This window comes from Cynocephalus volans, chromosome 16, assembly GCF_027409185.1.
Source record: "Cynocephalus volans isolate mCynVol1 chromosome 16, mCynVol1.pri, whole genome shotgun sequence".
Taxonomy (NCBI): domain Eukaryota; kingdom Metazoa; phylum Chordata; class Mammalia; order Dermoptera; family Cynocephalidae; genus Cynocephalus; species Cynocephalus volans.
The window spans coordinates 44819130-44834647 of NC_084475.1; the positions used below are offsets into that span (position 1 = coordinate 44819130).

Here is a 15518-nt window from a genome sequence, read left to right on the forward strand (position 1 = left end):
TTGCCCTTTAGCTACAAAATAGAAAATTTTTTTTCCCTTTGTATCATCTTGTCTCCTAGTATGTTCATGTAGAATGATAGAAGTACTGTCTTTCATGGAACAAATAGTGAAAACTTGATTTTTTTCTTTGGTAATTTCTTTTACCCTGTGTGTTTTGAAAGTACTATAATCCGAAACTAAGTTATGGCCAGAATCGAACAGAATCTCTGTTGCTGAGATCAGTTCTATCTCTGCATTAAACCTTTGTTCTGAGATCTGAGAATTCCGTCCTTGGCATCACAGAAAATAACATAAAGGAAATGTGTTCCCAGGGGTTGTTCAATAATTGAGATGGCAGGGGCAACAATGCTATGTTTCTATTTTTCACACTCAGAGATGAATTTGGCAGTGTCAAAAATGATGTGTTTTCAGTATTACTGTGGGAATGTGTACATTTGAGATCCTTGTAAAAAAATTCATATCGTGTCTTCTGCATATGTATTTCAAAATTCATTGGAGATGCCTGGTAACGAGATGCATTACTTTTATTTGTTACTAGAGAAATAGAGCTATAGATAGGGGTAGTAATTTTTTCCAAGTGCAAGATCTCATTGTAGTAGACCCAACAGCAAAATCCAAGGCCTCTGATTCCTTGTTTATTATTTCATAAGGTAAATTAGACAGGAAAGTAGATTTCGAGTATTTATTTAAATACATTTTTTGTCAGTCTCTTTTCATGCTATTGGTAAATTGGGACAGTACATTGTACAACTTTAATTATTCTTAAACACTTTTCTTAGAGGTGGTGGCGGACAGAAAACAAAACAAAATTCTGGAAGTTTCTTTTACCCATACATCCCAGCTTGAGTGATGATTTTTTTCTTTTTCCCCTGGCATTGCTGGTGTTTCTAATGATGAAGGCGAGGACTACATAGAATACTCCGCTTGACTCCCTTCTCTCTCTAGGAACTTTGCAGTGAGATTCGGGGACATCTGAGCACCAGATGCTTTTCTTGGCTATTGCCACTGTTTTGTAGGGAATGATAGGCTTAGTGGAACATTCCTCATTGTTCTCACTTAAAGAAACTGAACAGTGGCCTTGACGAGGGCTGGAGGGTAAGGCATAGAGAGAAAAGGGACTATGCAGACTTAGCAAGGAGGATCCTGCCATAACGTAAGCGTTCTTGACTTTTTAAGTGATGTTCATGTTGGGTGAGTATGTTGTGTTTAATTCTGAAGTTCTGGCATGAATGGAGGAATGACGTTTTTGCACTGTCCTCTCTGCCCATGAGCATATCCTTTCTTTTTAGATAAAACAGGGGTCTTAGACCTGGCAGGTAAGGAATATGCATGAACTAAAGGAGACCAGTTGCTAGATCTAATTTTTCAAAAGAAACTGGATGTCCAGATTTTTACGTGAAATATTAACAAAACAAAACAACACTGAGCCAAGCCCTAAAGGTAGTAGCCAGCCAAATGTAACAGAAAAGGAGACATGACGCCAAGAATTTCTCAGCCATAGATCTCTGCTAGTGCCACTGCAGAAAAATCAGTCATGAACTTCTGCTCTAAGTAGATATCTATCTTCTGCACTCACTATGAGGCAGCAGTAGCATGACCATGGAATCTAGGACAGCTATCCTGATACTGGATTAAATAAAAGGAGCATTGGATGGGGAGACGCAGGATCAACCATTTCATTCTGGGGCCAAGTTTCCTTTTTTGTAAAGAGGTGATTTGGAATCACAGGGCCTCTAAGGAACATTGTCGCTGTAACGTTGCATTACTACATGATGTTTTATGTCATCTCTCGTGTGTGGGAAACAGTCTGTTTGTTGAGATTGTTTCATCTTAAGGAGTGTCATGCTGTGCCACGTGCCACGTATGGCTTCTTTGGTTTCCCGCACCACACTTGCCTGTTGGAAACAGTTGTATTTCCCTTGCTCACCACACATGGTCCTTCCTCTTGTGTTGTAGATTCGGTGGAAATACATGATAGTGGATGAAGGCCACCGAATGAAGAATCACCACTGCAAGCTGACTCAGGTCTTGAACACTCACTACGTGGCCCCCAGAAGGATCCTCTTGACGGGGACCCCGCTGCAGAATAAGCTCCCTGAGCTCTGGGCACTCCTCAACTTCCTCCTGCCCACAATTTTTAAGAGCTGCAGCACATTTGAACAGTGGTTTAATGCTCCATTTGCCATGACTGGCGAAAGGGTACTGGTCTAACTTTTGTTTTTTCCTCTGCATGACAATGAAATGAAATTAAAGGGCCGAAAGCTGGGAACATTAAAGCCACAGAAAACCCACAGGGTGGTTTATGATGTCCCTTCCTTTATGGAGCCAATCAGTGGGTGGATGTAGTCTCATTCCAGAGTTATTGTCCCCTCCTAAGAAAGTGGATTTAGTGGTACATGGGGTATCGTAACCTCTTTGTCTATTGCTGACATGTTTACCAGGCCACCAGAGAATGTTCCTGACCCGGGGAATGCTTAACTGCAGTAAGACACAGGGGGAGATATTGGTTGAATTAATTTAGTCAGACCAACTCAACCAACTGAATACAGGCCTTAAAACAAATCTTTACTATAAACTTGGAAAAACTTCTAAAGTATTTCCACGTAAAGAGTTTGTCTGTAAAACAGAACTAGTTCACACTAATTTGCTACACAGTTTTTCAGTTTTTAGAGTGAGCTTCAGTCTTGTGTGTATATAAATACTCCTCCTAGAGCAGCCATTTTCAGATTCTTATTATTTTTTCAACTGTCCTCTCAGAGCTGATGTATGAAAGGAAGACATGGACCATGGCGAGGAAAGAAATGGATTCATGTCATTTGGAGTAGTGGTTCCTTCTCTGTAGGAATAAACACCCACTAAGAATGCTTTAGGGAAATTTATGTTTGTACTATTTGTCCCTTTAATTTTGAGGTATCTTCTAGGCACATTTGCCTTTGGCCTGCCCATTTGTAGAAATGGTGTCGATCAACTCTGCCCCCTAGAGGTTAATAGAGGAAGGTGAAAGAGAAAGCAGGGGATTCTGTAACTAAGACTAAATATACTTGAACAAGATCAGGGCAGAGAAAAGGAAAGGAGTTAAAGTAGAGGGACTTAGAGACCCCCCCAGAATAAACTGGATCTAGTCTTTTTCTTCCTCTTTTCACATTCAAGCTCCTGTGCCCTCAGTATGTTTCTGTATCTGAGACAACCAATGTTAAGGGCCTAAATTAAGGCTGCAGCTTTAAGCATGAATACATTAACTCCTTTCTCCTGTTCTGTCTCCGTCTTCAGTCAGCCTTTTATTGCCAGTCATATCCCATAAAATTTTGGGCTGTTAACACTACTGGTCTATAACTGGTAGCTTCTGGGCCCTTTTCCACAGAACTCAGAATTAAGACAAAGACACCCATTTAGAGGCCGTTTTATTACCGGTTGGTAGGCAGGTGGGGAGAGAATTTGGAGGTGTACATGCAGGCATAAACCTGGCTGTGATGCACATAAATGTCAATCACGTAGTGAAACACGTAATAAGTGTAGGAAAAAAATTAAGTTCATCTGAGGTTCTCTTGTAGGTGGACTTAAATGAAGAAGAAACTATACTGATCATCAGGCGTCTACATAAGGTGTTGAGACCATTTTTACTGAGGAGACTGAAGAAAGAAGTTGAATCCCAGCTTCCAGAAAAAGTATGTTGCAAATTCAAAAGTTTTGGTTTTTCTCCCTTGCAATTATTTTTGAAATATCTGCCTCTGAAATTGTGTTTCTAAAACAACGGACTTGTATTTTAGTTACAGGTATTTTGAAAATATCCTAAAGTGCTTTTTTTTGTTTGATAGAGCTAGACAGAGGAGGGAAATTGCAACATTTTCAGCCTGGTTTCCAAAAGTTTTCAGGCACATTTTATAAAATTGTCAAGTATATTAAGTCTCATTACATTTTAACATAACATTTTTTTCTTTCTAAGTTACTGATCTCATTGACTGTGGCAGGCAGTACAGAATTGTCTGCTTGTAAGCTAAATAAGGATTTGAGCTTTGCATTTGTATCATTATTAAACGGCATAGTAAACATTTGCCAAGTTTCCTGGAAGTTTATTTATGTTTGTGATGTCATCATTCTGATAGTAAGTGAAAAACAGAGTTCCTGCAAATTACAGACAGATCATCTAATTATTCTGGGAGTTGGTTTTTGTCCTGCACTATAAAAATTAAGTTCCTATGAACATTTTAAGTGAGTGTTTTTCAGGTTGCTTTTTGGAAACTGAGTTTTCATTGCTTTAGAATGTTTTTTGAGCCCTTAGTGTGATGTCTGGGGGTTGGATTTGGGTATTAGTTTAAGAGGTTTCTGATCATATTTTAAAACCATGCATGTTTGAGTTCTCAGTTTCATTCTCTTAAAGACCGATTGTTTAGCATGCAATATTTTGACTTGAGTGTTTTCTTTAGATGGGCCTGTTCTGAAATATCTTATTTTTGCTTGATTATGGTTTTTCTGGGTAATAACTCTATTTCTGGACAGATTGGTTCATCCTGTTCGTTTCTAAATGGGAGTTGGCAAATGGCGTACAAACCTGAGCACTTTGCTAAGAGAATTCTATTCCCTAATTCCCTCTTTTGTAACAGTCTGAAAAAAATTAAAAAGAAAAATGGTTTTTATACCTTGCTTATCCCAGTGGAAGTCTACATATGTAAGTATTTTATTTTGCTGGTGAATGCATCTTGAGGATTGAATGCTGTTGGTATGCCCTTTGACATCCTGTGGTCTTGGACTCTTCAGGTAACACCCTCTCTGTTCAAGATGGACTTTAGTTCCTGAATAGATACACTGATGAGTGGGTATAGTGGTTGTGTGGCTTCCTTGAATTACTTCCCGTTACTGTGATCCTGCTAGTTATAAAGGTGGAGTGTTAAAGATTTTAATTTGTCCCATACGTCCTTTATGTCTTTTTTCTTTAGAAGAGACATAGAATTAAAGGTAATTAACTGAAGCCCTTCATTTATTCATTCTGTAAAACCTCTTAATCTTGTTTATTCATTTCCAGGACTGGCTAATATAGATAGGTTTTTAAAAACACATTACAAATATGTCCTGTTTTAAGAAAATCTATTGGAGAAAAGCCAAACTTTTGCAGCATAAAAATTATGGGGTTATCAATTATATCAAAAAGGAATGCTTTGCTTTACTAACATACTTATTTTATGGTTCTTTATGTAAGAGTGTTTCCTGAGTACCCTTGAAGGATGATAAACTTTTAAAAAAATGTATTTACCCTCAAATTGTCAAGAGTATATCTTCTACATATCTGTGGACACCTTTACAGGTATCCATACTTTTACAGGTGTCCTTACCTTTAAAGGTAACTCTGTTATCTTCTCCTGGAGGCAACTTGGTGTAGTGCAAATCATGTGCTATGCCCATCAGAGTGGGCTGGGTCCCCACCATGTTCTCCATGTCTTACTGTGTGAACTTGGGCAAATCGTTTAACCCAAACGGGCCTTAGTGTGCTCATCATTGAACTGTAAAATACATAATAGCTGCCTCATAGAATTGTTGTGAGGATTAAGTGGATGTAGTGCTCACAGTGCTATGGGGTAAGCACCCACCTAGGGACAGCTGCCGCTACCATAGTCCCTATTTTCTACTTGTGTTGCTGCTTCTGTTATTAATGGAAATTCCTCTTTCCTATTCACTGCAAGTTCTTTCTCACTGTTCTCTTGAACTTGCTGTGCTTTCTGTGGCCCTCCCATATCTCTATCTCTATGTCATGACTCTTTCGAAGTATGTGGGGACTTGTCACTTTGCGTGTGTACGTGGCTGATGTTAATGTGGCTTGGCCAATGTTCATTCTCTACTTTTTCTGACTTGTGAGGATTTTTTTTTTAACCTGGGGAAAGTTGGAAATGTAAGTATCATCTTGGGTTAAGGATGTTTCTTCTGCCACCATTGGCGTATAGCCACAAACAATGCATATGTCTTACTCAGCCTAGATAAAGAATCTAAAAAGGAATTATGGCCAATGGCAGGGAAAGGCTAAATATTTCCATAGCAGTAATTTTCAAATGTTTATTTGAAAAAGAATCAGTTAGAAAAGTGGGTTTTTTTATTTTTTAATTTACATATAGTAAAATTTATTCCTTTTGGTGTATAGTACTATGGGTTTTGATAAATGCATAGAGTTACATTAACCATACCTACAACTAAAATGCAGAACAATTCCATCACCCACCACTCTAAAGAAATTCCCAGATACTACCCCTTTTTAATCAAACCCTCCCTCTACTCTTAGCCTTATGTAACCACTAACCTGTTCTCCCTTGCTTGTGGCTTTGCCTTTTCCAGAATGTCACAGGAATGGAATCAGACAATATGTAACCTTTTGCATCTGGTTTCTTTCACTCAGTATAGTGTGTTTGAGATTCATCCAATTTTTTTTCGCATGTATCAACAGTTGGTTCACTTTTATTATTGAAGAGTATTCTATTATATATATATATTATATATATATATTATATATATATATATGCAACACAGGTTGTTTATCCATGTAGTTGAGGGATATTTGGGTTGTTTCTAATTTTTGATGATTGCAGTTAGAGCTGTTGTAAACACTTGTGTACAGGTTTTTCCGTGAACATACGTTTCCATTTCTCTTGAACAAATGCCTAGGAGTATGATTGTTTGGTCTTAAGGTCAGTGTATACATAACCATAAGAAATGTCTGCATCATTTGCTAAACCATCTGAACCACTCTGTAGTCCTGCCAGCAACGTGTGAGCATTCTATTTCCTCCACATTCTCATGAGTTCTTTGTATCCTCAGTTTTTCAACATTTTTAGCCATTTCAGTAGGTGTGTAGTGGTATCTTATAAACTTTAATTTGCATTTCTCTAATGTCTAATGAGGTTGAGCATCTTTCCATTTACTTCCTCAATTGAAACTAAGGCAGGTATATAAAGGCTGCAGTCTGATAAATATAGATCTACTGCATAGGAAAATTAGTTTTGATATTATTCTAATGAAACACCTAAAGAGCAAGGGAATGTACTATGCCTCGCCCCCCCCACTACCACTAAGCTGCTGCTTAGAAATCCATTTCTTATACTCAGAAAAGAATGCCACATGAAAAAGGGATTCTGTAAAAACACCTTAAGCTAAATAAAAATTGATTTTTTGATTTAGTTCCCTTTAAGGTTGTCTTTGCTCACTTTCTCCTCTGTTAGTTAATTCATGCCATCAAGAACCAACTGTACTTGCAATCGGCTATGTATATATTGATGTCTAAATATGCTAAAGTATGTATATTGGTCTGAGGTTAACTAGAGGTTGACCTACCTAAAATAAATCCTGACTTTAATATAATTTGTATAAAACCAAAGAAGTTGTATTTAGATGGATAGCTTGTATATTCATTATGTAAAAAAGTTTGGAATGCTTAATATCGTTATTACTTTGTTCTTCTCTCATGCCATAGATTCCAGAACTTGGGAATTTCACAAATTGAATCATATCGTTTAAAATCTCAGTTCACAAAGTGATAATATATCATGTATAGTAGTTTAGGTTCATTGTTCCAAAGATACATCCTTTTGGAAGGGAGATTGTAAATGAAGAATAATAGTACTCAGGCAGAAACTTTTTGAATAAAGCTCAAATACTTGTATAGGGTTATATGGGAAGGATCTCTGGGCCAATATTATGATTTGCCTACTTGTGGGGATCCATTTAGCCATTTACTAATGTAAGAATTCTTAGGAGATAATTATTGTGTATATGAAGTCAGCACCTCAGTTTTACATATAATTTGAACAAAAATAGCTCCGGTGACTCTCACGAGCCTAACTTATTGGGGGAATCATCCCTGCTAAGAAGCCACAAATTTCATTTCCTACAGCACCAGTGTATTTTGAAGTGCTGTGACAGTTCTGGGGGTGTGAACTCCTCAGACCCAGCAGAGTTGAAGTTGGACGATTATTATAGAAACTTCTCTAGCTTCGACTGTCCATCTGTATGTCTACTTTAGAATCATTCAGTCTGTCCCTTTTCTCAAGACATAGCTATTGGTCACCAGCTCTGTACGTTGTCCTATGCTTGTGTCAGGTAGAAGGTGCAGGGGCTACACCAGAAATAGGGGATGTTGTGAGAAGTCAGCGGACATGGCTGTGGAGCTAAGGTCTATTTCCCCTGAACTGTGGTGTGGCAGTGAGAGGAAGCAGCACCCAACCCCTCTGAATGGATGATCCAGGCATTCTAAAGTTTCAGGGCAGGAGTCTCGGGCATGCACACGAGTGTGTGTGTGTGTGTGTGTGTGTGTGTGTGTGTGTGTGTGTGTGTGTGTGTGTGTGTGTGTGTGTGTATGTGTTTTGGGGAGGTGCTTACTAGTAATCCATTGGGGTGCAGAAAGATATTAGAACAACCATATATATTTATTTTCTCTTAAAAATAAAAAAAAAAGCTTTATTAACATTTAACGTACAGATTGCACTGGTACCCATGTGATATGAATGTTTGTCAAAAAGTCAGTCATGTTTCTGGGATAGGTGAAAGGTTATCCCAGGGGAGGCTTCGACGAGGGGGCGGGAGGTGGGCCTCCACCACCCAGAGCATTTGACAGTCCCTTCACCCTCACTGCCGGTTTCATTCACTTTCTGCCTGGCAGGAGGCATTGTGAGTTTCTCTGTATCCAGATAAGAGGATTTAGTATGACCTGTTTTTTATCTAAGCTAACACCTCTAGTCCTCAGAAGGGCTTAAAAAGGTTCTGCAAAGGAGTGTGGCGTTGAAAAAAAAGATGAATAATGTAAGCAAAGGTCAACGACAGGGAAAAGGCCATCTTGCCTCTTCTCCCATTCCCAGTGCAGGTTTTCATCAGCCATATCATAGTGTAATTGGGTTGGAATTGACCAAAAATATTAAATTGGCATCTTGAAATATGAAAATAAATCAACTGCCTTTAACATTGACCCATGCCTCCAAAGTAACTTGTGTCTTGAGACATTAATATTAGTGCATGCGTACAATTCATAAATGAATGTATAGACATGTATTGGGAAGATATGCTTTAATGTGTCTTCCTGATAAGGGAATGCCATTTAAAAAACTTAATGACCAGCTTCTTTGAGGGAAATGAATGGGACATCAGTTTGGGCTGATAGGGTGTTTGGGGAACTTCTTATAAAGAGCCCTGAAAGTAGAATAGAATTTAGAAAGGAAGCCCTAAGACTTAAGAACATCCCAGGTCGGGAAAAAAGAAAAATAACAAACAAAAATAGCTTGGAGTCGTTTGGGAAGTTTCCAGGAGCAAATATAAAATATAGTTGAGAAGCTTATTTTTATTTTTTATTTTTTTTGTCTTTTTCGTGACCAGCACTCAGCCAGTGAGTGCACCGGCCATTCCCATATAGGATCCGAACCCGCGGTGGGAGCATCGCTGCGCTCCCAGCGCCGCACTCTCCTGAGTGCACCACGGGCTCGGCCCTAGTTGAGAAGCTTATGACAGTGATTTTGATCTTGTATATCAAACCAACTTCTGTTATCCCCTGATCATGTCACGGAGGAGGCACAGGGTGACTTCCCCTTACAAGAGCAGCTGTCAGGTCCTCGAGAGGAGCGGCCTTTCTGCTGACTTGACCGCTCTGAGGATGCTTGGCTTCCCTGTCTCCATGGTATCATCACGCACCCCTCCTACTTCCTGAACTCCTTCACCTCCAGCCCTTAGCAGTAGCGGACTGATGGGAAAGGGGGTTGACGGTTCTGTCCTTAATTCTGATCTGCCATTTCCTAATGCAATTAAAACAAGCATCAGCCATCTCTTCTGCATTCAGGAAGGTGCACACACGCCAGTGGGGAGGCCCAGGTGAAGGCGAACATCAGGCAGAGCTAGGAATGCTGGAAGTCTCCTTGGTCATCCTTAGCATGGAGCTTAAAAGAGTGGAGTCTGTTTCAGACCCTGACTGCACCATTGAATGGCTGATTCATTTGCCAGAGGTTAATCTCTCTGATGCTCAGATTCCTTAACTATAAAATGAGGAGGCTAAATGTGACCATCTCATAGAGCTCTTGTGTGGGTTAAATAAGGGCACATAAAGTGCTTTGTACAGGGCCTGGAATATAGAAAGAGCTCAACAATATTAGTCCTTGCTGTCATTTTTATCATGACACGAGTACTTATTAAAATATGATATTTTTCTTTTCCACGATCAAATTTCATTTTGAGTTGACAACTCTTGAAAAAGTAGGATAGTGGTAATCATTTCACAAGGTATGTGTATATTAAGGCATCACATTTTACACCTTAAATATATGCAATTTCTGTTTATCAATTATACCTCAATAAAGCTGGAGAAAATTGTTTTAAATTTTATAAAGAGAGGGATAAATACCACATGATCTCACTCACATGTGGGAGCTAAGAGAGAAAGAAGTTAGGAAAGAAAGACCACAGTAGTGTTTTGATCTTGCAGAGGGAGAGAACATTCCTTGGGCTACAATGTAGAGGGGGGCGGGAGGGAGGAAGGGATAATTGGGTGGGGAACACCGCATACAAAAGCAATTTCTGGTAATGGGTATGCTGCCAGTATGAATCTGGCCCTCACATCGTGCCACAAGGGGTGACAATCAGCTTTGTATCTCATGAATATTCATAATAAAAAATAAATTAAATAAATAAACACACAAATTTGATAAAGAAAAACAAGTACTTTAAACATATAACATGATCAGATATCTAAAACACAAAGCCTATTTACTTATTTATTAAACTTATTTATTTATTAAACTTGGATTTTTTTTTTTTCCTTCTTGGTCAAGAAGGTCATTAAAAACTAAAGCAAGTTTTTTGTGGGTTTCTGCAAAAGAGCAAGCCTTTCTCTCACCTGATTTGATGCATCAAAACAAGAGGCAAAGACTATAATTGTGGTTCCATCTGGCCTGACAGTTTCCTTCTAAAGCAACAGTGGAATGAATATTGAATTTCTCCTCATCTGTGACCTCCTCATTCTGGTCTTCAGAGCTGAAAATAACCTGATCATTTATAATCAGTTTATTAAACATTAGGCAGCATGCTGATTTACTTTTAATAACATTCTGCAGATTTCTAGGCATTAGTCTGATGTTTATTATGAAAATTGCACATTTTTATTCTTGGGATTTTTTAATAAGGAAAAACAATAATAGGAAATAAGGCAGCTTTTATACGTTAGGAGTATGATATAGTATTGCAGGTATGTGATAAACCATGGGCACATAAATTCCCTACAACTGTTTTAAATTGGATTTTTGCAGTATTTCAATGGGAGGCACTAGGAGGCCTTGTCCTCCTTTAGGTAGCCATAAAGTTCTGTCCAATTGTGGATCAGTTCCTCTCTACCTGGTAACCTCACTAGGTTGTATTCTGTCACTTTACAAGAGCAGAGGTTAATAACAGTCAACCTCAGGCTGTTGTGACTCTTACTTTAAGACTAATATGGGGGGTAGCCACATGTGACCATTTAAAAAATGTTTTACAAAGAAAACCATAGGATATTGGCTAGTCATTGTTTTTCCTAAACTTGTTCTGTTCATATGAAAAGGGGTATAGCTGGGAAATAAAGGAAATACTAAAAATATCTTATACTGAACATTTTTGAACGTTTGCAAGCCACTTTCAAGTATGGAAACAACTCAAGGAATTTTAGAAAACTTGACCCTGGTTTTACATATAATCTTTTGAGGGTTCCACTATCACAATGGCCCCTTTAACAATGATAACCATGGTCTCCTCCACCAGCCCCATCCCATCCCCTACTCCATGAATCCAAGAAGAGGAAACAGAGATACTTGGACGCTCCCAGGAGTAGCACCAGCAGCCGTGTCAGCAGTCTCCTTAGAACAGGCACCTTGTCCCTCCTGCCCTCACCTGCTTACGGTTCCCTTTCTCCCAGGTGGAGTACGTGATCAAGTGCGACATGTCAGCTCTGCAAAAGATTCTGTATCGCCACATGCAGGCCAAAGGGATCCTCCTCACAGACGGCTCTGAGAAGGATAAGAAGGTATGCTGCGGAAGGCAGTGCCGCTCAGGGTGCTGCCGTGTGTCTTCTCATGGCTGTGACAGTGACTGTTCTTGGGAAGCATCCCTACTGATGCTGATTTGTTACAGTAAATCACTGGGCCTTCTTTGTAGCTATCATCGCGGCCAGGGGAAATCTCTTGACCTCTTATCTGCATTCGGGCAGGAAAAAAGGAGTATGCTCATATCACCAAAATAATTAGCTCTGCTCCTGTCAGTTCTGCAGAGAATATATTCTGCCTAAGTGTGGTGTGGCATTTTAGATTTTAAAATCCAGTCTTGCTCCCTGGGCATCTGGTCTGTACTTCTGTCTTCCAGAATCCTAGGGAGGGGACAGTCATCTCACAAAGCCTGACATAATTTCTTAAGGTTTACTTTTTCTACAGGATAATCACAAGAAAGATGTTATATCTAATTCAGAAACTGCCATGTAATAACAAGAGCTTTGGACCACCAGGTGTGTCAGTTACTGAGAAGACTATTGCCCTTTGTCCTTTCTATAAGAAGCCCAGTTTTTCAGAATTGGAACTATCTGATCAATTAATAATATGTTCTATTTTTCTCTTTCCACTTTTTCTTTAGGGTAAAGGAGGCGCTAAGACACTTATGAACACTATCATGCAGCTGAGAAAAATCTGCAATCACCCATATATGTTTCAGCACATTGAGGTAAGACTGTATCTGTGTTTTGATCCTGTTTGTGCTAATCCTACTAATGCTAATTAAAAAAACAAAACACAATAGGTTTAAAACACAGGTGTGGAAGTTGAAAAGGCATAATCTGATAGCTCGACAAGCAGAATTAACAAACATGAATTTTCTGGTTATGGATTCTCATTGGCACCAAGCACTTGAGCATCTGGAATTTTATAACCAAGAGCTTAAAGTAGTGAGACAGTGTTGTTGGCAATGGCTGATTATGTGCATTTGGTTAAGTACTGTGAATTACGTTGTTATGGTAGGAGCTCTGAAATTGCAGATAAATACATTCAGCTTCCTTGGAAGGATGCTGTGAAAAAATATTAAAATAATGTATTTATAACCGTTGAAGAAAAAAAATTCTTTAAATATTTTCTTTGTCAAAGACACCAGCTTCAGTCTGTTACTTAGATTAATATTTTTTCTTTTTTGTTTCTATTGCAATGATGTAAATCTGTGCTTTTAGCCAGATGCTCAGGTCTCTAGAAAGCTATTTTTAGGGGAGAGGACATTTTCTGCCCTGTTCACCACATGTGAATAAGTTTCCTAAATTGGCAGTGTTTCACCCCAGTAGGAGCAACTGACTTGAGCAGGAATGAAAAGGAGCCACAGTTCTATTCTCCATGCTTCAGAGTTGCTGCCGAGGCACATGGTCCTGGGGGCCATTATTTTACAGTGTTGTGTCTACTTTCCACTGCAGAAAGAACAGGAGACAGAGAGAAAATCACTGCAGAGCTCCAGCATCTGTACCAATTTATTTTTTAAAAATTAATAGAATCTTCTGGAAAATTAACAATAATCACAGTATAAAAATTGAGTTGAAATATTCTTGACTTCAAATATTCTTTTTCTAATTGTGCTAGTTAGGTCAGGGTATTTATTGCATACCGTCTTCCTAGATGAGAGTCCTGTCCCAGCGGTGCTGGGGAAATTAGAAAGATTCCTCACACTGTCGTTGCCCTCGTGTCCCTTGGGGAGAGTATCCATAGACATGGGGGAGAATATCTGTAGACATAGGGTAGAGTATCCATAGACACAGGGAATAGTATCCATAGACGTAGGGAAGAGTATCTGTCTGTAGGCCCAATTAAAATGACAATAGCAACAACACACAAAAAATCCCACCACCAAGCAACAGCTACTTAGATATATAGTTGAAGGAGAATCCAGTGGGCAGTACTGAGTCTGTATTGCAAGCCACTTTGTGACTGTGACCTGGGGTAGGTTACTGAGAATCTCCAAGCAGTACTGTGCTTGATTTGTGATCAGACAGTAATGATAGATTATAGAACTGGCAGGAGGATCAGCTCTTAAGTAATAAGCATAGGAAGCATCTTGTAAACTGAAAACGTGGTGGGTGTAAGTTGGGTGGGGGGTGGGGCGGGAAAAAACGTCTAATAATGAAATGATTGAGATTGTGACATGTTAACCTGTCACCCCACTATCCCATTTTTCCTGAAAACAATTTTAAGATGTTTAATCTATAGAGGGTTTGGGGGATTTAGAAATTATGAAAGTTAAGGGTCAATCTTACTTCATTGTGGTTATCATAAAAAGATTAACCTTTGAAACCCACTGGGCCATGTCAGGAAGGTGGGGAGAGGATGCTTTCCACCCCCAAGCTTATATCTGGAGTACCAAGGAAGGATGGAGGGCGAGGAAGGTTGTAAAACAGGCTGACGTTAAGTAACATGCCCTCTAATGCCTGCATATTATTTACACTTTAAGTAGCAGTCAGTGGAAAGACAGGTTGATTTGTAACTTTTTTTTAATATAAAAACTTTCAGTAGCCTAATCCTAGAAAGGAGAGACTCACGGTTAGTGGTGAATCTGTTGACAGTTATGGATGAGAGGTGGCATGTGCATTACCTCTGTTTTGTGTCATCTGCCACACACCCCTCTATTCATACTAAACCATATGAGAAGCCCAGTCTCGAAACTGCCTCCCTGGGGACCTTCAGACTAGAGAAATGAAGACAGTACTTTTTAAATGCTGATACCTAATCTTATCACTGTCCATTGACACATACCATCTCTTTGGTTTTTACAGCCCTGCTGGGAGACAGGGACGGAACCTAAAAATCTAGTAAGGAATGGCTTCCTGTGGAGAGTGTTCTAGGTTCTAGGAACTGGAGTGGGGGTTTTGGTTATTGCCCATCAGTGTTAATTTTGCCACAGGGTAATGCTCTGAGGGGTTGGAGCCAACCATGAATTGATGATCATATTTGATAGAACCCCCAAAGAAAGATCTGGTCCCCTTGGGGGAAAAGCTACAGTGACCAGGGGGGGAGGGGAAGCAGAGAAGGGAGACGGCTGGTGGCTAATGTGAAGGTGAGACTTGCTCTCCGTCCCCCCAGATGGTCCAGATCACATGGAGATCACTCCTTCCTGTGAGTCAGTAAGGAGGGAATTATGTGATTAAGTTATCTATTCTCAAAGTGCAGGGTGGGATATCTGGGGGTGGTGGACATTTAGGGCCTTATTTATAATAGAAAAAAGCGCGGTAGGGAAGGGATGTTAGATTTCACTCAGCTAAGAATTACAATATGTTATATAATTGTCATTGTTTTTATTGCTACATATTTTTGTAATATATTTATGTTTACATATTAATCCTGATTTGCATGTATTGAGTTCTTCCTGTAGTCTAGACTCTGAGCTCCTGGAGGGTGGATCCCCAGAAATAGCTCCTGGCACAGCGTTGGGCCAGTGCATGCTCAGTCACTGTTCCATGAGTGACCTAACCCTGTCATCTGAGTTCGAGAGTCTAGAGATTTAAAGAGACTCACAGGGTGCAT

The 15518-nt window shown here is 39.4% G+C and overlaps 1 protein-coding gene across 7 annotated transcripts in view; it reads left to right on the plus strand.

Moving 5' to 3' along the window:
* Positions 1 to 15518, plus strand: part of SMARCA2 (SWI/SNF related, matrix associated, actin dependent regulator of chromatin, subfamily a, member 2) — a 168009-nt gene that overhangs the window by 68241 nt on the left and 84250 nt on the right. For all 7 annotated transcript variants that reach the window (XM_063081477.1, XM_063081483.1, XM_063081479.1 and 4 more), the window contains exons 18-21: positions 1957 to 2199; positions 3552 to 3665; positions 11897 to 12004; positions 12604 to 12690. In XM_063081477.1, the coding sequence (XP_062937547.1) occupies positions 1957 to 2199; positions 3552 to 3665; positions 11897 to 12004; positions 12604 to 12690 (552 nt within the window). The remainder of the gene's footprint in view (positions 1 to 1956; positions 2200 to 3551; positions 3666 to 11896; positions 12005 to 12603; positions 12691 to 15518) is intronic.